The following is a 23787-nucleotide window of genomic DNA, read 5'->3' on the forward strand; positions in this document are numbered from 1 at the left end:
ATCTTACTACCGTATGGAGCAGTAGCCTTCTGCCAATCAGCATGTGGGTGACCATCTCTGAAATCTTAATCGTTCTTGAGATAATTCGGGACTTCCGTCGACGCTGCTAATCTTCTGGGTGGGGCAACTTCGTGACAGAGTTTGGTTCTGGCAACTTACGACTTACGAATGGTTGTAACTATTGCTTGCTTGAGTACGTTTCTTTACTGCATCTATTGTGGTAGTGACAAATAAGGCATACCTATTAGATCTTTCGCTGTACCCTAGGAAGTTGCTGTGGGAGGCGTTTTTGTTGATGTAGCTTCGCCTTCCCGGATGTCCATTCAAGTGGCAATTGACTTGCTATGGAACTCATAATCCTACGTCAAGTAGTTTACTAATAGTAGAAGAGATTCAAACCCTAAACTAGAGGTAAGACGCTTCACGTTCAACAGGGTTAGATATTCACGGAGTTGCCCCGGATTAGCCTAGTGTATAGAATTGTATTATACGGGAGTTTGTTAGTGAGCTAGCGCACGTTCTCTTTAAGATGGCGTCGGCTTTACTGAAAAGATCCTTGCTCTTTCCTGCGCTTCCTTTTTTTCGACGAGCTATATCAACAGGTTTAGTTTATCGTGCAGGTAATGAGAGAATGTATTGTTTTTAAGTAGCACAGAACGGCTTATCGGGTCCCCACCAGGGTTCTTTAGCGTTTTTGAATTCCTGGTGAAGGTGAAGAAAACACGGTCGATGTTGAACTTTTGAATTTTATTGCAGAACATAGTGAAGGACATAGCAAAATACCAGAAGCGAAGCTAGGTGTGGCAGGAGTCGTCCCGTCCGACACTGACCAGGCCACCGGTCTTGAGAAGCTCGAACACGACGCTCTAATGGCTGGAATTGAAGTAAGGCTGATTCTATTGTAAGTATGGTGAACTGGTCAATGAATGTTTTAAACCTGTATATAGAATCGAGGTAACGTTTATATGTACTGTAATAGTGCATGTATATGTGTGTTTTACTGCATGTCTCTGCGCTTGTGAGTGTCAGTCTGTCGAAATTGTTTATTCAATACACCATACACACACACACACACACACACACACACACACACACACACACACGCGCGCGCGCGCAAGCACACACACCACACACACCACACACAGGCGCGCATGCGCGCGCGCACACACATGTACCACATACAGCAATTGTTCAAATATGTTAGCTTTCTTTTTACTACATGTAGGATCCATTCAATTTGAACATGTCTAAGCCTCCAGGAGATGGGTCAAGACAGACACCGTTTATCATTACTAGTCCAGTCGAGGAGAGAATTATTGGTTGCATCTGTATGCTTTGCGTTACTTAATAAATTATACTGTAGTGCAGTTACATGTTGCTGCTGTGTGTTGTGAAGGTGAGCCAGATGACCACGCCATAAACTGGATGGTGTTGAAAAGTGGACCTCCTCAGCGCTGTGAATGTGGTTACTTTCACGTGCTTCAGAAGGGAAATCCAAACAAGGTAGAGTTCTGAAGTGAGGTGGAAGTCCACCACGATGTGTATTTAGGACTGAAAAGTTGACTCAGCTTGTCTGTTATTGGCGTGTAATTTCAAGCTTATTATGTGATTGTATACATCTGAAGGCATGGCACTTGCAGAAATAGCCAAGCCAGTGTACTTGTATCACGAGTCAATCGTAGTATAGCAATGTACGCTTCTAGTTGTTGTGTTGCTGATGCCATTATTGTGTGCATGGTGAGGTTCTCTTCAGAAAGTCCATTACAAGCCCTACTCGGACAGTTACTTAGATTTGAATGCTTTAGAAACATAATTGACAAATTTGGTAATGGTTTGCTGAATGTATTAATTAATGGTGTGAATGATGACTACAGGTGGCTGGGCCTAGATTGGTAAAGCCCAGAGGTGGGTGCAGTATAGGCATGAGCATGAGGAGTGTATGACTCCGATCTGACTGGCCTCATGCGAAGACCCTAGCAGCATGGCAAGGCCATCAAAATTTATGGGCCATGTTACACTACAGTTATTATTGAACAGCATCACTTATTTGATATCAATGCAATGTTGCACGAAGTGCAATGACTAAAAAAAGACAGATGCTAGTGGTATAGTTGCCTATCGGAGCTGCTTGCAAACTGTGTAACCAAGTATTCTACATCAGTTTCCAAGTCTTTTGCTAGTTCTCTGTTCAAAACACATTAAGTCAAGGAGTGTAATCTGTAATCTCCACCATTCCTGATGGTAAACATGAACAGTTCCGGAAACGTTTTCCCTGACCCATACTAGGCTACATGACCCCTCACCTCCCCTGTGTGAAATTGTTTACTTAATTAAGGTGAGGTGTTATTGGTTTGAGGCTGTTTGTTGTAGTGTTCTGAGAGTTCACTTGTTAGTATATATCATACAGTCATGTACAAATATTTATACTATCACACCTACCTACAAGAATAAGGGGCCCAGGCCAGCCTTGGCCCCTACTGAACAGGATGCCGCTGACGCTCTTGCACTAAGTCATACCCAGTTCCCTATTCTTAGGCACTGGCATGACACAGGAACTGGGAACTAGCTCATCTTAATTTATAGACTGTTCATAAGCTTTGACGCAAGAGTAACTATTATATGCCCTAAAATGGTATTTTCTTGGTTTGTTCATATGTCCTAACTGTTTCCTTCTCGTGTGTCTAACTATCTGTGGAGGAGGGCAGCACGTGTGGGCACACTCCATTTTTTGGCCACACTCCATTTTTTGGCCGCATCTACAGCAGACATACCAATTGTGACAACTAAAACTAATTTAGCCAACCATCTGTTACTCTTTAGTGCAGCCACCGTCTGTTGTCATAGCATATTACCAACTCTAGACTAGGAAGTAAAAACTAAACTAACTTTAGACTACAAACGCCGGAGTTTAGTTACGTAATTGACATCCCATCCATGACAGCACCTAGTCTCTGCCAGCATTACTTGTCTTTCATTCTGCTGTTTTACGAGTCACTCATCAAGCTTTCGAATTCTACAAATGAAAAGCCAATTTCTGTGAATGCAACAGTTGAACTGGAGACAAGTCAGATGGGATTCGCTTTACCTTGCAATGTAATCTTGCCGTCTCCATCCTGGTCTGCTTGCTCCATCATTTTATCAACTGCCAAGAATAAGTATTCCCGAGTGAGTTTCAGACTGTCTTATTAATTTCGTTCTCACCGATGTGGGCGGGAAAGTTGATGCCCAGTTTGTTGAGTGCGCCTTTGGCTTCACTCGAATTGATTTGTCCAGTTTGGTTGTGATCAAACTGACCGAATGTTTCTTTGATTTTGACAGCTGACACTTTCCTCACACGACTTCGTTGACCTTTTGACGCAAACCGACATTTTTCTAGTGCGATGAGTGTAAATGCCTTCAGTGGAATGCGCCGCGTCTGTGGACTGTTCTCTTGAGAGACAAACGACACCTTGCTTTCATCATTTGTCAGTCTTATCGTAACACTCATACCTTCAACCAGTATCTGTGCGTCATCGTCGTCCACTTTTGTTCCCAACTCGAGCAGAGCTTGCTGCAATTCGGTCGCTGTTAGGTAGTCGTCTGATCCTCCTTCGCACCTTTGGTTGCGTTGAAACGCCTGTCTAATAACTTTCAAGAGAAAGCTGTTAGTAATAACACATTCTACTTCAAGTGTTGACAGTCTAGAATTTCAGGTCTGCTGTCGGGGCGTGTTGTGTACTAGGTGCAGTCTAGAAAGCGTTTTGACTTATGTTTGAGGCTGCTAATCACTTTGGCGATGAGATACGTGTGCCCATGCAATCTGCGTGTGCTACTTAATATTCTGGTTTTGGAAAGACGCTGCTTACCTTCTCTAGTCTGTTCGTCAGCAAGGTCCTAGAACAACGCAACTTAGCCAGATGCAGAGACTCGGTGGCTTGCATTGTCCACCAGTAACATCTCTAACGTGCTAGTAGCATGAGCACTCACCATTTGGATATAGCAAGGAAGAGAACACTCCACCACCAGTGGTAGAACTACTGTCTGCTCCGTGAGGTGACTATTTTTTATCGTTTTGCACCTAGTGGGTCAACGTGGGCGTAATGGGAGGAGTGGAATAGAAGAGATAATTCCTGCTAACTAAATATTGCCTTTCCTGTAGTAGGGAATGCATGCAAATTGCATACATGCAAATTGCATACAGTACATTATATTGTCCTAGATTGCAGGATAGCACTGTACCTGCCACCTTTAGTAAAATAGTACATTTTGCCCGGAAGTATGACGTGCAGGAGGGGTCTGGCTACGCGAGACTAATGAAATTGCAGTACGTTTTAATTATGTTGTAAAAGTACAGTGCTAGAGTTCGCACGCTGTCTGGTCTGAGGCTACATGGCATCCGGACACGGTACCAACGCATACATCTGACTTGCAGTTCTTGAATTTCTGTAGAGAAGAAACTGTCAAACACTGCTACATAGACCGGCGCATTGTCTGTTGATAGCTAGGGGTAGCCTATTTCTCAATTCTAGCCAGCTTTTGTTGCTATCATGTAAAGATAGATCCGGGATCTGCGTTGCCTACGGCATCCAGTACCTCTTCATGGCTTCTTTCACACTCTGAGTGCCATCATCACGTGATGCTTTGTGCTCCACCCATTTCTGGGTCACGTGCAGCTAAAACAAAATCAATATGGTAAATGGTAAATGTGTGGATAAAGAACCTAACAGACTTGTCGTTAGCTTTTTCGAAATGTCGAGGAGCGAAACGGCTGTGGCAGACGACGTGATTCACATTTCTCTCTATACCAGGAATAAAGACTGTCATTGAACATGGTGCACCCTGAGATGTTCCCTTGTTCTGCTTCGTTATGACACAACTTGAAATTGTGGCAGTTTGCGTGGGTGTGCCTGTGCGTGGGGGGAGTGCTAACTGAGGTGTACAGTAGGTACAGGGCATAAACAGTGAAATGTACTTGAGTTCACTTCCTATTGCCATCACTGTTTTCACACTTTACATACATGTCCTTTATCAATACTACCGTGTCCATATTAACAGTGCGTTAGCTCAAATTTGATTGAACAGTCGATCTTTTACAACCTGATTCATCATCCCATGCAATGCCTCAATAGTTGTCTTTGAGCTGCAGAACCAAATACATTTGGAACTAAAGTGATGTCAAAGACATAAATACTTCATTTACCTGTCCTTGGCTGCTTTCGACAGTTTGCTCTCCTCTTTCTTCTCATGCTCAAAAGCAATGAAACCACTACTGTGACCAAGCTAACGACATACATAGACCTGTAGTGCAATGATTACACACATGCAGATGCGCGGGCACATGGACACCCCACACGAATTCACTGCTCTTGTTAGATATGTCTGTTGTTAACAGTAGTTGCCTGATGCTTCACTGTGTCAACTTACCTGTTGTTCTGCCTGCTCCAATTTCTCTGAGAGATCTGCCACTTGACCTGTCGTATAACCAGCATTCTAAGAAACAGAAACAGTTGTGCAGACGACGACACTCATTCACCGAACTGAAGACTGACTGCAAGTAGAGTGTTGGAGGACAACGTGCTGACCCAATATTTGTTCCACAGCAAATCCAATAGACAACGATCAAGACTAGACTTGAAGTAGGACACTTCTAATGAATAATACCTAGTAGTAAGCAAAGCATGGTATCTCCATCTAAGTCACGCCAACTCTGTATCTTACTGTTTGCAATGAACACCAAAATCTTCTATTTTGTTAAGAGGAATGGTTTGGTATTCAGATGGAGCCTCGTCTGGTGGAGTATAACCCTAAAATACAAACATAACTAAACAGATAAAACTGAGATCATAAAAGACATAGACTTGGTTAGTTTTGATTGTGCTTACTATCAATGCAATGTCTATGTCTGCCTGTCTATCTGTCTCAGTCTCAGATAACATAAGTGATCAAAATAATGTGTAATAGACCTTAACATTTCATTTGATGTATATTTTGGAGCTCATAGTAATAAATCAACGTCTGTCTTTGTGTCTGTCTGTCTGTCTGTCTGTTTGTCTATTGAATACATCATCAAACTAAAATAGTACGATCACTAAACCCTGGTTCACAATATGACGCTGACAATGACGTCGTCACTGGACATTGACATTGATGCTGACGCTGACGCTAATGCCAGGGGCGTAGCGTGACCTCTAGCCATGGGGGCTCAAGTTCACGATGCTATGGGATACGCCTACTTTTTATTGACTTTTAAATTAGTGGCAGATCCGGTTTAGAAAGGGTGGTGCAACTAAAATGCTCACTAAAAGTTGGCGAATACTATAGTATACAAAACTAATGTCTCATTACCAGATGAATTTTATCTGTACAACAGAGTATCATGGTCTATTACATCATGTGTACTCATGAGGAACACGAAACATACATTAATTAATTACATATGTCCAGTATATTTAAGAAAGACATTCAAAGAGGTTATTTGTTCTACAAACGTATTCAAAGTTGCATTCATTAAGATTTCTGGCCACTGATACTGGGCTAACATGAGCAACTGGTTACAAATGATCCCAATAGAGTACGAATGTCAGGAAATATCTTTTGTCACATTGTTTGATAGGTTCCATAGGAATGATCGTTGTCTCAGTCACCTGTTCCAGCATAACAGTTCTTTAGCCTAACTAAGAAAGGTCCTTACCAGAACCTTGTTTAGACATTATAGACTGCTTTGATCCTTACTCGTGGACCTGATACAAACAATAGCTATTGAGTAAAGCTCCAACTATGGTTGCTGAGATGATGTCTGAGCTGCTTGATTTTGTCTCTAATTACTTGTGAATTAGACTTCTGCAGAGTAACTGACATCATCTGCCTCCACAAGGCCTTGAACTCTGTCACATTCTTTTTTTCTCTTGTATCTCTGGATTGAAGTGCCAGTTTGCTCAAAAAATCTTCAACGTCTTTACCCCACCGACCAAAGTGTTCAAGGACTAGTGGAAGTAACATGGGTAAGAACCACCAGGTAAAATTTCTTCCTCATATTTCTCCTGTTTCTTCCTCTCTCGTTTTTGATGCAGCAGCTCCATCTTCTTTGGCTACCCTAGAGATAATATCTGGACACCAACAATGCGCCACAGATATATCCAAAATCGATTCCAAACTTGAATCAGCATCAAAACCACTATCTGGTCTGTTGTCTGAATTTAGATAGCAGATGTTGTGGTTCTCTTGTGTGATGAAGATGGAGTTGCTGTCTGTCTGTCATTACATGTATTTCTTTTACAAGTCTACGATACACTAAAAATCAGCAAGTTCTAAGACAACTGGGACCCAAGAAGTTCCTAACTACAACTAAGAGTCAGTCAGTCTGTCTCTCTTTCAATGGTAGTATATTTCGTATATCGACAGTAAAAAACACACATCATGGACTAAAAGAATGTCCAGTGACCATCAAGGTCACAAACAAACTAAGCTATCTAAAACACCTGCTGAGAATACAAGTCAAACTCTATGTTCATGGCTAGAGAGTCTACTGAGTTTTCTTGCAATAAATCTCCAGAAAACTTTTGAAGTCTTGGTCGTTGTCTGTCTGTCTGCTTGTCTGCCTGTCTCCATTGTCAGTTCAACTAGCTACACGCCACTGTCATTACAATTACCACAAGCAAGTAAACTCTCATAATGGAGTACCTTTGGGTAGGTTCTAAATGCTCCCAGAGTCACCTTGCCAGCTGAAACAGTCCTTGTAGGATCAACCTACCAGAGTTTAGTACATGAAGATAAAAGTAAATTGACAGCACAAAACACAGCTCACCACTATTGCCACCCATGGCTCTTGGAACTGTTGGTTCATCATCTGAGTATTGACATCAATCCCAGACAACCAGCAACCATACCCTGGGTGACTGTGATACCAACCAATCACATGCTCAAGGCGTGCTACCTACATGCATACACACGTTAAACTATGTGCAGTGTTTCAATTGGGACTTTCTGGAAAAAGAAAAAAAAGAATAAAAAATGGAAAGCCAACCATGTATTGCGCATGCACAGTATAATGATGCGTGCGGTAGTTACTTCAGTTGCAATCAGTTTGATGATGTTGATATACGTACCCTTACATACGCCATAAAGGCAAATGAATGAAAGCATTCCAATCACTTTAAATATATTATAGCCCTCCTTCTGAACTTGTTAGACTCATCCATCATGTTGGAAGCTCTATTGAATCCTCTGGACTGAAGTTTGTGAACAGACTTTGGATTTCCATGTACAATTTTGCGGTTACCTTGTGGGACTTAAGATCTGGATCCAGAAAGGGAAAGTACCTCAACTGAACACCATTAACATGCCTGTCTAACTTTGTTTTCTGGAAAGCCCCGATCAATATGAGGTAATAGAAACTTAATATTAAGAAATACACGTTGTGATTTACAGACCAATACTCACACACAGACAGAAAGGGAACAGAAAAAACAACAAAAATTGGTCTCTTCTGCAGCTAATGTGATGGGTAAGTAGATCCAGTAAATGCAACAAGTAGAACAAAGTCACGTGAAGTTGAATTGTTAAACCTCAAAGCCATCTTCAGGTGTTAAATATGGCAGGTGCTAACAAACTGCACATAACAGGGAGTTGAAAGAAAAATACAGGTACAACAATTTACTACCAGGAAGACAAGGCCAGTAACTATACTATTTGAATACTTTGGGCAATGCTCAAGATTCCTTCACAAGCTATCTATGATCAACTCACTGACAAAGTGAAATGGTCACAACATATTCAATCAATACTAAAACTGTTTCAATGTAATCAAACACTGCTAGTGCCTCATAGCTCATTATGTGAAGGGTCAGTTGGTGGTCGCTTTTATTTTCAAAAATTGTCAGCTGTGCCCCTCGTCCTTACAAGACAAGAAACTGTAGTGAAGTGAACAAAATGACTACCAACTGACCCTTCACATAATAAGCTATATGCTAATTTAGCATTATAATCCAACATAATACATCAAAATTCAACATAAATACAGGAGATACCTACAGTCCACCTACCCTTGTAAGGATATTCCTGTTCCACACCAGAATGTTGTTATAACAGTAATATTGTTATAGAGATAATTGGTATTACTAAACTTTATTGACCTGAGCGAGCATGCGCTAGGGTTACAGTAATACAGCTGTGGAACAGACCAATGATGGGCCATCGGAATGCAGCAGAATGCAGTGCATGCACTTATTGTTATCCCTGGTGTTAATTAGCGTGCCAAAATGTCGACAATCCCAGCCAATGTGTTCAGTCCCTAGCTTTCTCACTCTCTTCATGTTAATTAGCAGGTGCCAGCACCTGCAGCAGCTGCTCTGAAACCTAAGCTAGCAGGAAGGGTTTAGCACTTAGTGCTGTTTCATTGATTTGGTTTATCTTTATAACAGTACTACCATTATAGGGGTTACTGCTACAACGTAGGTGTAGGTGGTGTACATGTAAAACAAACTACAGTCATCCTGAACCTTCACAAGCATGCTGGTTATTAATGTACACAATGGCTGCTCATTTTGCTTAACCATGTTTCTCTTGCACAGAACAGCAACTGAACTGCACAATAAGTCAACACAGTTGATGCAAAAGAAGACACAGTCTTTATGCTACAATTAGTGAACTTAAAACACTGGGTCCAAACTGAGACACTGTTGATTAGACCACCATGGGTGTTACGCTTGGTGCTATGCTTGCAGTGCCAAAAGCCACTCTGGTGCTGTCACAGACTATGGCAATAATTTGATACGCCACATCCTCACTGTCACATTACAAGCAAGAACCTACACTAGAATCACACAGTGACTTCACGTACTGATACTGTAGAAGTTCAACCTCGCTTCATAAACTCGACAAAAGGAAACGCATGCAGACAACTGTAATGCTGTTCATCACGGCAACTGCTACGCAATCATTAATTTTCTTATGTAATTACTAATCAATATTCACTTTTTATAAATTTCATCACACTAAATCCTTTTCAGACAAGACTAACAGTGAAATTGTCATGAGAAGCAACGCCAACAATGAAAGCTCAGCTTTCAACATCTGACACTGAAACTTGACAGGATCTCCTTTGCAATAAATCTATTGTTCAGTCATGTTTGTACATGTGATGTTGAAGTTTACTCACTTCAAGAGAAATCGTTAGAGGCTCTTACCATCGTCAAAATGTCAATCATTGATGAAAGACTTGCAGTAAGTACAGTTTGAAGAATGAAATGTCTAATATAATGCAGAGAGAGGCCAAGGCCTTGCTGTGACAAAGGCAGTGTGCATGTGCCATTAGCTCACTGAGCATGGCAAACATCTGGAAGTTCGAGGCTACGGAACAGCATGCTCTGCCATTGCCTAAGTGCTACTTCTAACCTGGTTGCCTGAGACTGACCTTCTGGTGGCACCAGGATTTCTACCTTACTACAAATTCATTCCAGTTGGCACTATAATTTTGATGCTTGGTACTGCACTCTTTGCTTTGGCACCATATGCAGCACCATATTGCTAGATGCACAATTGTGTTAGACCACCAGAAGGCCCAATGTGAATAGAATGGAATCCCAGGATGCTAACCCATTGCCCAACCTGGAGACATGGATTTTAAAGGATCTTGTACAGCTGTTTTGGATGAAAGCACCTTGAAGATGTCAACCTCCAGAGGAGTTGTCAACTCATACAGACAGTCGGACATGCAGGCAGCGGGCTGAGGAAAATGGCATAGCAGCAGTAGGCACAGATAAAGTCAAAAATACATGCAAACAAGGTAGATTTTAAGAAAACATGACAAGGCAGATAATAAAAAACGTTCTATGTCTGTTTGTCTAATATTCAATATTATAGCATCTTTCGTTTGGTAGGTGTAGATTTTCCCCAGTATCAATTCTGAAATATTATCAGGAATGTGTTTGATATTACTTCATGGTGACTGGTGACTTGACACACTTTGATAAACTACCGTTATTCAATCTGTTTATGCCTTGATATCCATGCACAGCAAAGGCATAGAGTACTCTACTAGTGCATGTGTGTGTGTGTGCACGTGCGTGAGTATGTGTGTGCGTGTGTTGAGAGATTTGAGGAATTACAAACATGAGAGGGTTTGGAGGATACAAGCAAGAGATCGAAATGTGTGAAGGAATAAAAAATCTGGACCACCACACATGAAATGAATTTCAAGAAAGAAGAAAAAGATTGCAAGGATCAGCAAAAACGACAAAGCGAAACAAGGCAACCAACATCAAAGTTTGACATACATTGTGGTTTTGATGGTTGTGGCTTTTAAATCATGCTGGCCTTGTAAACCATCAAAGGCAGAAACATGGTCAGTCCTTAACTGGCCAATGTCAGTATTGCTATCAAACTTTCCTTCAACAAGGCCTCCACAACCACGAGTGTTTTTGATGTCAGAGAATTTCCACTATCCAACATAGCCTGTAGTGACTTTGGCCTGCACCGTTCCCTATAGCAATAAATGCAGTGAAAGGTGTGTGTGTGTGTGTGTGTGTGTGTGTGTGTGTGTGTGTGTGTGTGTGTGTGTGTGTGTATGTGTGTGTGTGTGTTAGACTCGTACCAGTTGTCCTTGTTGCCCGTACTCCACGTATTTTGGCACGTGCTTTCTTCTATTTGCAGGAGAAGCTTTAAATCGTAACAGCAAAAAAGGAATACTATGTGTTAGAAGTGATACTGTTGTGGATTGAGTCTCACGGATTTGAAAGACATCTTCATTATTGAGTTATAAGTGATTTCTTAGTGTATCTATTTTACACAAACAGGTTTCTTCAGGTAAGAAATGACATTTCCTTGCATTTAGCTAAAAGTGGTGTTGTCATTCATAGACTTACAAGAAGTAGGGGTGGCATATAAATTAGGTACGGTTTTATTAAATTTACGAGGACAGGGGTGATCATGGTATATACAGACAACTTGTGCAAAAACTATGGCAGCAACCCTGCAGACAGACAGACAGACAGAGAAATGAACAAACAGACATACAAGCAGAGTGACAGACGCTGATTGTTAGAAAGGATCAGTGAAAATGGACATTGACAAATTTGTAGCAAGCTGCTTGCTTATAACGTGACTAAAATGTACAAGTGCTGTCGGATGTCAATTATCCAAACATTTTGGAACCCAACCCTGTTCATACCTCTGAATATTTCATATGACTGACGTTAACTCTCCTGGAGTGTAAACTCATTTAAACCAAATACATGATATATACTAAACAATATCACACAACATACCAAACTCGACACGACACATTGTAGTGCACGCATAGTTTACAAGTGCATACTTCAGGAGAGAGTCCAAGGAACTCCACGTTCGGTTAACATGGCGTTTGGATAAGTGACATCCGACTGTAAGTAGTCTTTCCAATCTAACCTACTGACAAACATGAAAGGAGCACTAAAAGTGCTAAACCCTAGGTGCCGAAAATTGACACCTTTCCAGTTCCGGGTACTTTGGTAGTAACCATATTTGCTATAGAAAGACACATTCGCTCGCATGGCATGAAACCATTTGTGGCTAGAACACCGACTTTAGCATCTACAGCAAGGCACAGGTATGAACTCTAATTGCAACAACACCAAACAGGTGTTGCACACATACATACTGACAAGCATGCATAAATTAACCCCATGTGCACGTCACTATTTTTTCTTGACACAAGTTTTCCAACACTTGTTTATACATGTGGCTGAGAAAGAACAGGCATATAGCAGTCTTATCATCAGTTCAGTGACTGACTGACTTGCACTGTTTGTCGCAGGTTCACTATGCGTACTCTCTGTTCGTTATGACTAGCGGACAAACTGAAACAACGATATGTTGAGATCACAAAAGTGATAACATGAACGCATACTATGCATTCCAGTGTTATGTTTACATGGTCGTTTCTGTCAAGTCGGTCACTATTTCTAGTAATACAACTACCATAATCCTAGCGCATGCCCTAGGGTTAAATATGAGATGTAGTAAGAAGACGAACAACTCTGTCACTTCTTGACTTCAAGATATTTCTTGCAACTATCACACTTGCTTACGTAAGACACCAATCAAGTAAGAGCCAATCTCAAAAGTTTGCACTTTCTCTCCCAATGTAACTCCTTTCAGATAGTGAAATTCCCTCTCTCAATCTCTTCCCTATATTCAAACCCTTGTTGCACTATTTCATAGTAGCACAGAAATTTACAATTAATAACATGCTGCTAGTGTTACTGTGCAATCTACAAAAAGCATATTATAGTGGGGGATACAATATAAATGATACCATTTGTAAGTAACCACATGACATCAATTTGAACCACAACCACCATAATCTACCACCACACAATTAGTAATAATATATAACCTCTGCACTCAAAACACTCTGTTTTCATAGTACCTAATGACAGTATTTAAGTAACAATGATGACCATTGCAAGAATACGTACGTTGATCCATGTACAGTTCTCATTTCCTAACACCTCTACACATTGTCGATGTAGATCCCACATGGCAATGAGCAACTGTAGCATATGCCTTCTACTATAGCAATTCAGTTCTCAATCTTTTTTTGGCAGACAGTAGAACATGCAGGATGATGCATAACAAATATACTGTATAACGTGTTATTTTTGGTGTTATTTTATTTTTTCAGTAAAATCAGTGTGATTTTCTTTAAATAAATTAAGGTAACACCTAAAATTGACTAAGTACTGTACTCCACGTGCAGAAGGCGCCGAAAGAATGGAAGTAACCCGGATACTTCACAAACTCCAGGAAGTTTTGCGCACAGCAATGAGAAATGCCTGCCTGAAGAAACGATCCTCCCCAGCAACCCACAAATGCAATAGCCAAGGTGCACCATGTTCATGACACCATATAGTGGGCAAGCGGTACTAGATCTCATGTGATGCTCAAACTATCTTCTTCTTCTTCCACCCCAAATCTATGCCTCGTCTTAACCAAACTTAGGTTACACCGAAAGGTATCTCTATCTTCTCTATATCTATAAAAGTCTGATCTGTCTGTCTGTCTGTCTGTCTGTCTGTCTGTAACACCAATCCCGTCAAAACTACTGAGCCAATCGCCACGAAACCGTGCATGAAGACTGGGTTCCACACCACAATGCAAACGCATGCTTCGGTATTTAGATGGTCCCCTCTCGAGGACTCGACCCCACGTGAAATCTTGCAACTACGTGACCACGATGCAACTTCGAATTTTGACACACACAATCCAGGATCCCATACACACGCCGAGAGATGGTTGATTTCCCACCAATTGAAACTACAGTGAAACCTGTACTATGCGACCACCTGTGGGACCCAGGGGTATTGTCGCTTAGGACAGGTGGTCGCTTAGTAGAGGAAGCCTCGCGCTTCCACACACCTATAGCCCTGCATGCCAGACCACCACAACACGGAACTTACAAAGTGCTAAACGTCTCGTTTCTTGTTTTGTGCAATGTACATACTGTTATCGTCCATGTGGTTAGAGACTGTTCTAATCAAAGCTAGCTACTGTGACAGGGAAAAGAAACTGGATAGAGTTTGCTGCTGCCTGGCTTCCAAACTCATCTTCTGCACCACACTTTCCAGCTTTGCAACCAAATCCAGCATTTTCTGATCATTTTTGATGAGTGAAAACTGGAATAGGTCATCCACAAGCTCTACGGCTTGTTTGTAAGTTTGAACTCGAATTTGAGGTGGATCATAATCATCATCATCTTCAGTGTCACTTGTGCCAATGCCATGTTGTCCAGCGTCAACGACATCTGCCTGCCACCTGCCTGCTATCTGCCTCGCTGAGATTCCTTTCTCAGACAGCTGAATAACCTTACCCGGTCACCTAAACTCAGAACTTTTCGCGACATCATGCAAGCAAGACTTGATTTGGGATACAAGTGTACCGCACGTGTGTCGGCAACACCTCTGAGAGGTGACAGCCATGTTGGAATGTGTAATCAAGACGAAAAAGGTACATTGTGGTCGCTTAGAAGAGGTGTTAATTGCTGTAGAGCCTTTGGATTAGGGGTCGTTGGTCGCGTTGGGCAGGTGGTCACTTAGTACAGTAGCTATTGTATGGGACAACGTTCCGTGCCAGGCAGATGTGGTCGCTGAGAGAAGGTGGTCGCTGGTACATGTTTCACTGTATCTGTTTTATGCCTGAGTTTCACTCTACCGGCGGATCGAGTGTTCTCTACTAGCAGACGGAAGTGAGTTATGAATAGGACATCTGTTGTTATTGCAGTGGCAACCTTCTTACCACAATCATATTACGTGCAGGGGGGAAATTATGCAGGAGTTTGCATTTTCTCCACTCAATAACTGAATTATATAATGGGAATTTGTGTTTTTATCCTTTCCCGAGCAAAGAACGGACTAATGAGCTAGTTTGGTTCTAAAATACAGAAATTTTAAAACACCGAAAATAACAAATTACACAGTACTTGGTATGAAGTCAGACAAATTGGTTCAACTCATTCTTAAGTAGATAAAATGGTTTGGTGGGTAAAGTCATATACTTTATTTACAATTCATTAAAAAGTAAAAGTGAGTCACTGCGAAACTCCTGCATGCACATAGTACATAATGAAATCATTTCTTGCTGACATACTACAACTTCCTCTTTCTCTCTCATTACCTGTTTTGCAGACTCCACGTATGCCGTCATGTATTCATACGCCTGTGCCTGAGCATTGACTCTTGTCTCTGTTCCCTCTACAGGAAGAGCAAATGAGTCCATCACGATCATTGTGTCTCCATCTATCTTCCCCAACATTAGACCCATCACTTCAAGATGACCTCCTGAACGAGAATGCATAACCTGGTACCAACAAACACACATAACCAAACCAACACATGCAAACAAAATCTAGTACTATAGAGAGGTTGCGTGCAACAGATGAGGGATGTTTCATGTAGAACCTGTATTCATTGTCATTTTAAATTTAGAGGTCAAAGTCATGAAAGGTACAAACAGTACTGCACTTGTTGCTTGTTCAGGTGTCATAATTACATAATCAAAGTGGGCAAGATGATGCCATGGATTTTACAGAATCCCAAAGTCTATACAGAATGACACATTATAGTACTACAGTTCACCTAAAAAACTGGGATAGAGTAGCTCCAAACTATCTGCAATCCTTCATCAAATGCATGGATTTGGCCTTCACAATTTTGACAGGTCTAGTTCATATTCAATGCTGAAAACCCTACCGTTGCAAACCCTGAAATAAGGATTTCAAATACATCAGCAGTATTCATTTGCTGTAATATGTAATACTATCCTGTCTAGCTCCCAATGTGTGTGCTTGGTTACGGCAATAAAATGACCCAGAGTCAGCAACAGCTTGATATTTGCAATCTACAAAACGTGCATCTATAAGGTATCATTCTCATCATCAAAACTGATGAATATATGGCACTGATGGTAACAGACCATTGCAAGTCTATCACCAATATCTTTCTTCAATACAACTCAACTGCCTCTGCAACTTCTGTGTGTAAGCAGAATGAACTGGCGGTGTCATGAAACTCCCCAAGTAAAAACCACACATGGTACCGTCAACACAGTGCTCGCTCCAAGATGGTGGCTAATACTGATACTACTAGATACACCCTCTGCATCACCCTGCACACAACCTCTTATTGCATCAACAGCACAAGTGGGTACTCAGACAATCTTGTTGAATAACGTCGTCAAGAAACTAATCATAAATATGTTCAATTCTATAACTGAAGAGTTGTAACTACGTAATTATTGATTTAAAATTTTCTAACTCTTGCATTTCCTACAGTAGCATAGTCAGGCTACCTTAAAATGGGAACAAAGTCAAAAATTAGTTACATGTTGAGCACCCCACCCACACCCCACCCCACCCCACACCCCACACACACACACCCTCACCCCACACACACACACCCCACACACCCTCACCCCCCACCACACACACACACACACACACACACACACACACACACACACACACAATCATACACTCTGCATATAGTTTTACGCCACTGCAAGCCAGTAGGGAATTGTTTGCAAATGTCAATAGTTTTTCAGTCTGTAAATTTTACATTTTTGAGTGCTGGAGGTCTTCTCATTTCAAAAAAATAACAACTACACTCTTTCGCTCATGGTATAAGCATCTACTAGTGCTTTAGCTTGAAAGACACTAATACACTGTGGAAACCTACAATATGACCACATGCATGTGAAACATGACATGTGAGAAACGGTATCCTTGTAGAACCAAGTTTGGGGCACAGACTCCGTCGGCACATGTATAGGACTCAACTAAGTGCGTATGACCTCGAAAATCAGCAGAGATTTCACTGATGGGCAATAGAAACGAAAGCTCAATCTTGGAGCACTGTCTCAATGTTTCCATTGTTCCACAATGGCAAGATAAATGACGCTGTTTGGTACTGTGATTGGAAAGGCTGACTCTTTAAAGGTTTACCTGGCAGAAACCAGGACTCCTGAGATTATCGTTCTGTTCATGTAGTTGCTGGTACAGGTGCAAATACTACAAACAATACTAAACAACAACAAGGTTGGTTTAGTTGTACACATCATGCAGTTAGCAGGTGGCCCCCACTCTGGACATTTCAGACGTGAGGCAGCACTCTGGCCAGTCTGAACCAATATCAACTTCCGGGTTAGGGTGTAGAAGATTAGATAAATACCTTATATGCGACAAGTATTACCACAAGCTTTGTACTTGTGTAAGCTTTTGGTTGTGTCCCCTTGTTCGTTTGATTACTTGCTTTCACTACACTGCCCAACTGTCAGCAGACTAAAGGGTTACACCTAGTCTCGCATAGCCAAACCCTTCTGCCTATATCTCGCTGGTGGATGTAGGCAGGAAGGGTCTGGCTAGGTTACACCCACTAGCGCTAAGCAGGACACGCCTAATACGGCACACTAAGCCAGACCAATTACAATTTGCTGTCTGCCCCTGCGTTCCATAGGCGAATGTTTATGACTACATGTAAACCAACGTTGACTACTTGCTCTCTCTCTGAAATGTAGTTTCTGTACTACTGTCAAATACATCAAGTACACACTAGCAGTATTCTCTTCTTCACTTAACTTTAAAAAAATTTTTATTATCACTGTGCACCACTGGCTGTAAACACTACCAAGTGGCTACTCAACTCGGACCTTATAATTGTACTCGGCACGTGTGTCTTCAATATTGTTCCTTTACAAACTGCGGGGGAATGTGAGTGTCCCCTACTCTACCTATAAAATTTACGTTCTGAAAAATCTATTTATACACACGTAGGGACGGCCCCAAACTACACAAATACTTGATACGCAAATTACCATCTTCAGAAGTGCCAATGCCGAAATTCTAATCTTTTTGAAGTAGTGCGGGCTGCAACATCAACAGACTCTTCAAGCAGCTTCAGCACAAGAGTTTGTACCTTCACTTACTCTTTCTTCCAAGGCTTCGCAGCTAGAATCTCCTGCTGTTTCTTAGCATCGTATTGGTAGAGACTCTCTACGCTCGCTACGACTTCTACCGCGTTAGCGACTTCAAACGTACGACGTGCCATCTGCGAATCCATCCTAAACCTAGAAACCACTCCGAACACGTGACCCGAGTACCCGTATTGCAAATGGCAGACATAATCGCAATCACATCAATGGCTCAACTGCCATGTCATTTCCAAGCAAACACTGACAGTACTATACCTATTGCAGCCTCCTGACTGACATGCTCTCTACACATTGCAACGCAGCAAAATGACTAAAACCAAACACAACAATTCAGTGGCAACTAAAATGTCTGTCTTCAGCAGAGAACTCTAAGCAACTGGACACCCGTTTAGCTTCAGGGCATCAGCATTCTCAGCATTTGTCAAAGATCGAGGTCTGTCCACCATAATAGACGTCCTCATACAGCCCGTAAAGCCACCAATAGAGTTGTGAGGACCACTTACCGAGACATCACCTACATTTTAGACAGATGCCAAATGATCAGCAGTCAACGCAAAGCACTCCCATGGCTACACCATTACCTGGCAAACCTCCTATGTATACATCAATTGCGCTTAGAAGACTGTCACTGCCAGCATCAAATTTTTCCTGATTTGCTGGACTGTTGTCGATTTGCAGTAGCAATGCTGTGGTCTCTAGTGTTACATTGATTGTATGCCACTGGCTGTCACAAACAACTTCATTAGACATCACAATAGCATTTAAACCGGGACCTTTTGATACAGCAAAGAACACCTGCAAAAGAGTGATATTTACATCCAGGTGAAGTATGTAGAGCATACTGACTTACTCGGCCTTGCTGGATGTACAAAGCAGCGTACTTGTCGTCGCCTTCACTTGCATCAAAAAGCAGACCTGATGCATTGCTGGTGCGAATAGTTAGTGACAGCTGAAATGGTGGATATATGTTCCAGCCAGAGCCTAAAAATAATACTCATACAGGTCCTAAAATCAAAGTATATATGTTCTCTATCCTAGTGTGCAAGTAATTATGCTTGCACTCACTCGGGTGAGACCTACTAATGGCTTTCTGAAGGTCTCTTCTCTGCAGATAATTATTACATCTGTCACATGTATGTCCATTCTGTTATACATTTCTCTCCAAAGTCAATTACAACATGAAATCGAAGTTAGATGGATTTTTGAATGTGCTAATCACTAAACTCTGAGATACACAATGCTAACAACACTTCATATGTCAAGCCTTCATTACAAAAGCTGACTGGCACATCAATTTAATGATGCTACAACATTGACTCTCTACCATAGTGAAACTATATTGTCTTGTTTAACGCATAAACAATCGAAGTGAGCCTCTCTCTTGCCATGTCAATCAAAGTAAGCCTCTCTCTTACCACATCAATCAAAGTCGCGATATATTATATTTATTTATTTACTAGTAAATGTTCATGTAACATTGTGTTAGGCGAGCGATGGTGATATGTCTTTATTTAGTCGCGTAACAATGGTTCCGTAGCAATAATTTCAGTCAAACTAACGCACAGAAACTCAGAAACAAACTAGCTTTTCCTTCCCATTCCTTTTGTCACACCTCAGTCTCCTCTGCTCATTAGTCACATACGCAGACCCTGAAATACGAATTTCAATTGATCAGCCACTTAGAGCCATAGCTGCCTCTTTTTGTCAAATTCGTCGTGTCAAATGGCTGTGCAATCTTCTCATTTCGTTGGCCAAAAGCATTGTTTGGGCCAATGGCTGATTGTTATTTCATGCCCTGGTATGGGAGCAAAATCGAGAGTCACTTCACTCTTCTCACCAAGAAATTTTAATCCAGTCAACCCTCAATAGGGGACCATTGATTCACAATCTTGGTGCATGTGTTGTTGAGTCAAAATTGCATTCATCTGACATCGTCTTTCGGCCATAAATCCATATGACAATTGCTGACAAATATCGCGAATTCAACTGACATGACGAGAGAGATTCACTTCGCTTGCAAATATACATACATACTAGATGAGATCCCATTTTTGCCCAGGGTGAGTAAATTATTGATTGTTAGTTAACAATCAAGTTGAAGACAAATAAAAATGTAACCGAGTCTCCCATTCCAAAAAATGCCATTCAGAGACATATATCTGAGCAGCAAAAGCTTAGAAGTCATGTACAGTTACTCACTCACCCGTTTAGTTAGTTCCCATATATTTGCAAATCACGTCTGCCATTTCGACAGTCTCGTTAGACATCGTCGCTTTGAACTTGTTCCTGTCATTGCAGTGAACGGGGGTATCAAACGTGATAGCTATTCAACATGTGTAGGTGGGCAGATCTCGTCTTGCAGACATATCAACAGTCTTGTTGAACGTCGTCACTTCAAAGACATTGCAGGGAACAAGCTTACCGAACGTGGCAGCTACTTGACGCACGTACACAAGCAAACAAAGGTAGACATATTTTAAAAACCTGGATATACTAACAACTATCTTGCCTTTCTCGACATCGCCAGCAATAAACGACAAGCTCTGTGCATACCGTCCGAGGTCAGGAATGGGGAGTTTAAATTCAGTGCAGATCCGAATGCATCGTTTCAGAGAAATTCACGTGTGATTGGAGACAGGATCAATCGACAGGAATCGAGTCATCCTAGGAAAAGTCCAAAAGATGACAATCTCACTGTCGAACTCCATGGATTCGACATGTGCAAGCAAAATTTGGTGGCGCCATGATTCGCCTTTCTTTTCTTGGAGATCCTCTTACACACAGATAGATAGATAGATAGACACACACACACACACACACACACACACACACACACACACACACACACACACACACACACACACACACACACACACACACACACACACACACACACACGCACGTGCACACACACACACACACACACACACACACACACACACAGATAGCTCTCCTTTATCTGAGAGTGATAGCGCACTCTCTTAGTAGGGATGGCACTGGTAGTTAATATTAATCCTGATTTTTACTTTGGGATAGCATACCTCTGAAATGCTTCCATAAAATGCCACAATTTTCTATATATCATCTTGCATGGCTACGCAGTGGCCATGGCCTTTGACTATCCATTTGGCACTAGCACGTTCGGACAACATTGTTTTACTGTGAAATATGATGCCGTTTCCATGCCTTTCTCTGCATGTGACAGATGCACGTGCCAACTGCCAGTTTCGTGGGATCTTTGCCGTTCTTGAAGCCGCTCACAGGATCTGTGCTTCTCCATTCATTCAGTACAACTTGAAATACTCGACAATATTCACGAAACTCAAGTGCCAATGATCGACTTGCCAGTTTGGATCTTTGTTTCGTTCATGGGATTTTCGTGTTGCTCACAGGATCTTTGCTTTCCCGTTGTTTGCCTGTTACTTGAAACGCCCATCGATTTACTTGCGAGCTGTCAGTGTGATCGACTTGTCGACACTTTCGTTGGATTTTCCTTGTTCACTGCGTGGGCCCACAAACAGGATCTCCGCATCCCTCACAAGATATTCGCAGAAAACTTGCACGTGCGTGCAATAGAGACCATTCTTTCTAACTGGTAAAGACGAGTCCCGCTTGCGTTGGACTGGAACACACACACTGATTAGCTTGTGATATGGAGTCAAAAAGGGGGAGAGCCTGGCTGCACGAGACTAGCGATCACGTTGCCTGGTACTAATAAAACTTTACTTCTGTATAGATCTAGAGTAGAAGCAGTAACGTAGCAGTCTAAGCATTTCTCAAATACACTAAGAGTTGTAACTGTTTCTTTGTAATAAATTAGCTTGTGTACTATTAATTAATGTTCTAGCATTGCCTGGTATACTAATGAAACTTTACTTCTGTATATAGTATTAGAGTAGCAGCATCAACGTAACAGTCTAAGGAATTAATTCTCAAATATACTGTGAGTTGTAACAATGCATGTGTTTCTATAAAAAAGGACAAGAACATGAATACAAAAATATTTCTGTAATAAATAAAACACAAAGTAGGGATAGCTGTGTGCATTAATTAAGCTAGTGCTTGAAGAAATAGGGGTTGAAACTTTTTGCAGACAAGTACTCATACTTTACATCTGAAACCAATCTCCCACAACTAAATCCCTACTTCACTCTGTTTGCTTTCAAGGTGGCTGCTTGGAGTGGAGGGACTTAGGTGTGGGAGATTGGTTCAGGTGTAAAGTATGAGTACTCGTCTGCAAAAGTTTCAACCCCTATTTCTTCAAGCACTAGCTTAACGTATGCAGCTATCCCTACTTTGTGTTTTATTTATTACATAAATATTTTCGTTTTCTTGTATATAGAGATGTGCGTCAGCGATTGTCATATGGATTTATGGCCGAACGGGGAGACAGATCGACATAACGACAATGCCAGATGAATGCAATTTTGACTTGGCAACAACATGTGCTAAAAATTGAATCAAGAATCCCCCATCAAGGGGTTGATGCTGTTAAAATTTATTGGCGAAAAGAGTGAAGTGACTCTCGATTTTGCTCACGCATGCGACTAAGGAGCAGGAGACTGAGGATAACAAAAGGAATGGGAAAGAAAATCTGGAAGAGCAAAGTCTGTTTGACAGAAATTATTGCTAGGTAACTATTGTTATTAGACTAAGTAAAGACGAAATGGAATGCCCCTTGCTCGCCTATTAAACACACTAGTACACGAACATTAGCTTAAATATGTATGATATGTAAAACCAATTACTTAGTTTCACTGTGTGTTAACTCACCCATTCTTGCAAAGTCACCACCAGTAAACCATGCTGCATTCACCACCCTTTGATGGCATGTCCCATTGCTTGTCGAACCCTCCTGTACAGTAGAACTCCACTCACTGTAATATATTAGACCATCCATCACTAACAAGTAAACATCACATGTAGCACTAACTCGATCGTAATTCCCACAGTATTTTCAAATCGAAGATTTCGCATACATCCACTGAATGCACCAACACCATCCTACAAAATAGCAGTCACCCTATGTCCAGCCATCACATAATATGAGCACACAATTCACCAAATCTGGTATCTTGGACACCTTTATACTAGAGGCAATACTGCCAACAAAGATTGGAGTAGTAATCCTCACTGTTAATGAAGAAGTCGTCACCGTAAGTTTTCTGCTTGTATCATCTACTTTCAGCAAACCCTTTTTCCCAGTACGTGAAATATTAACCTAAAGCCAAAACGACAACATTACATTTGTCTGTCTGCATGTCTGTACGTGAGTCATATGTATGTAGCATGTCTGTCCATCCATCACGTCGTCAAAATTTTTTCGTGCAGTGTTCATACACATATGCA

At 41.4% G+C, this 23787-nt stretch overlaps 4 protein-coding genes across 4 annotated transcripts in view; 1 reads left to right on the forward strand and 3 right to left on the reverse strand.

The window, feature by feature from the left end:
• Nucleotides 1–491: 491 nt before the first annotated feature.
• LOC134183073 (cytochrome c oxidase subunit 5B, mitochondrial-like) lies at nt 492–1650 on the forward strand. The gene is made up of 4 exons (XM_062650521.1): nt 492–620; nt 757–884; nt 1226–1328; nt 1397–1650. Exons 1-4 carry the CDS (start codon nt 530–532, stop codon nt 1513–1515), a joined length of 441 nt encoding a protein of 146 aa, XP_062506505.1. The 5' UTR covers nt 492–529; the 3' UTR covers nt 1516–1650.
• Nucleotides 1651–2774: 1124 nt separating this feature from the next.
• Nucleotides 2775–4183, reverse strand: LOC134183298 (uncharacterized). The gene is made up of 6 exons (XM_062650793.1): nt 3967–4183; nt 3846–3873; nt 3490–3627; nt 3202–3429; nt 3086–3142; nt 2775–3013 (listed from the first exon to the last, which is right to left on the reverse strand). The coding sequence occupies exons 1-6, from the start codon at nt 3967–3969 to the stop codon at nt 2985–2987; spliced, it is 483 nt and encodes a 160-aa protein (XP_062506777.1). The 5' UTR covers nt 3970–4183; the 3' UTR covers nt 2775–2984.
• Nucleotides 4184–4956: 773 nt separating this feature from the next.
• On the reverse strand, nt 4957–18604 carry LOC134183297 (COP9 signalosome complex subunit 5-like). The gene is made up of 10 exons (XM_062650792.1): nt 18433–18604; nt 18322–18373; nt 15628–15810; nt 7784–7912; nt 7660–7725; nt 5698–5783; nt 5529–5640; nt 5404–5469; nt 5180–5259; nt 4957–5119 (listed from the first exon to the last, which is right to left on the reverse strand). Exons 1-10 carry the CDS (start codon nt 18564–18566, stop codon nt 5044–5046), a joined length of 984 nt encoding a protein of 327 aa, XP_062506776.1. The 5' UTR covers nt 18567–18604; the 3' UTR covers nt 4957–5043.
• A 26-nt stretch (nt 18605–18630) lies between these two features.
• The window catches only part of LOC134183296 (laminin subunit alpha-like), a 46083-nt gene continuing 40926 nt past the window's right edge, over nt 18631–23787 (reverse strand). Inside the window, exons 23-28 of the mRNA XM_062650791.1 lie at nt 23501–23659; nt 23372–23442; nt 23212–23315; nt 19289–19419; nt 19020–19233; nt 18631–18952 (exon numbers count right to left, since the gene is read on the reverse strand). Coding sequence (XP_062506775.1) covers nt 18807–18952; nt 19020–19233; nt 19289–19419; nt 23212–23315; nt 23372–23442; nt 23501–23659 — 825 coding nt within the window. The 3' untranslated portion in view covers nt 18631–18806. The remainder of the gene's footprint in view (nt 18953–19019; nt 19234–19288; nt 19420–23211; nt 23316–23371; nt 23443–23500; nt 23660–23787) is intronic.

Source organism: Corticium candelabrum, chromosome 8 (genome assembly GCF_963422355.1).
Source record: "Corticium candelabrum chromosome 8, ooCorCand1.1, whole genome shotgun sequence".
In the NCBI taxonomy this organism is placed as follows: Eukaryota; Metazoa; Porifera; class Homoscleromorpha; order Homosclerophorida; family Plakinidae; genus Corticium; species Corticium candelabrum.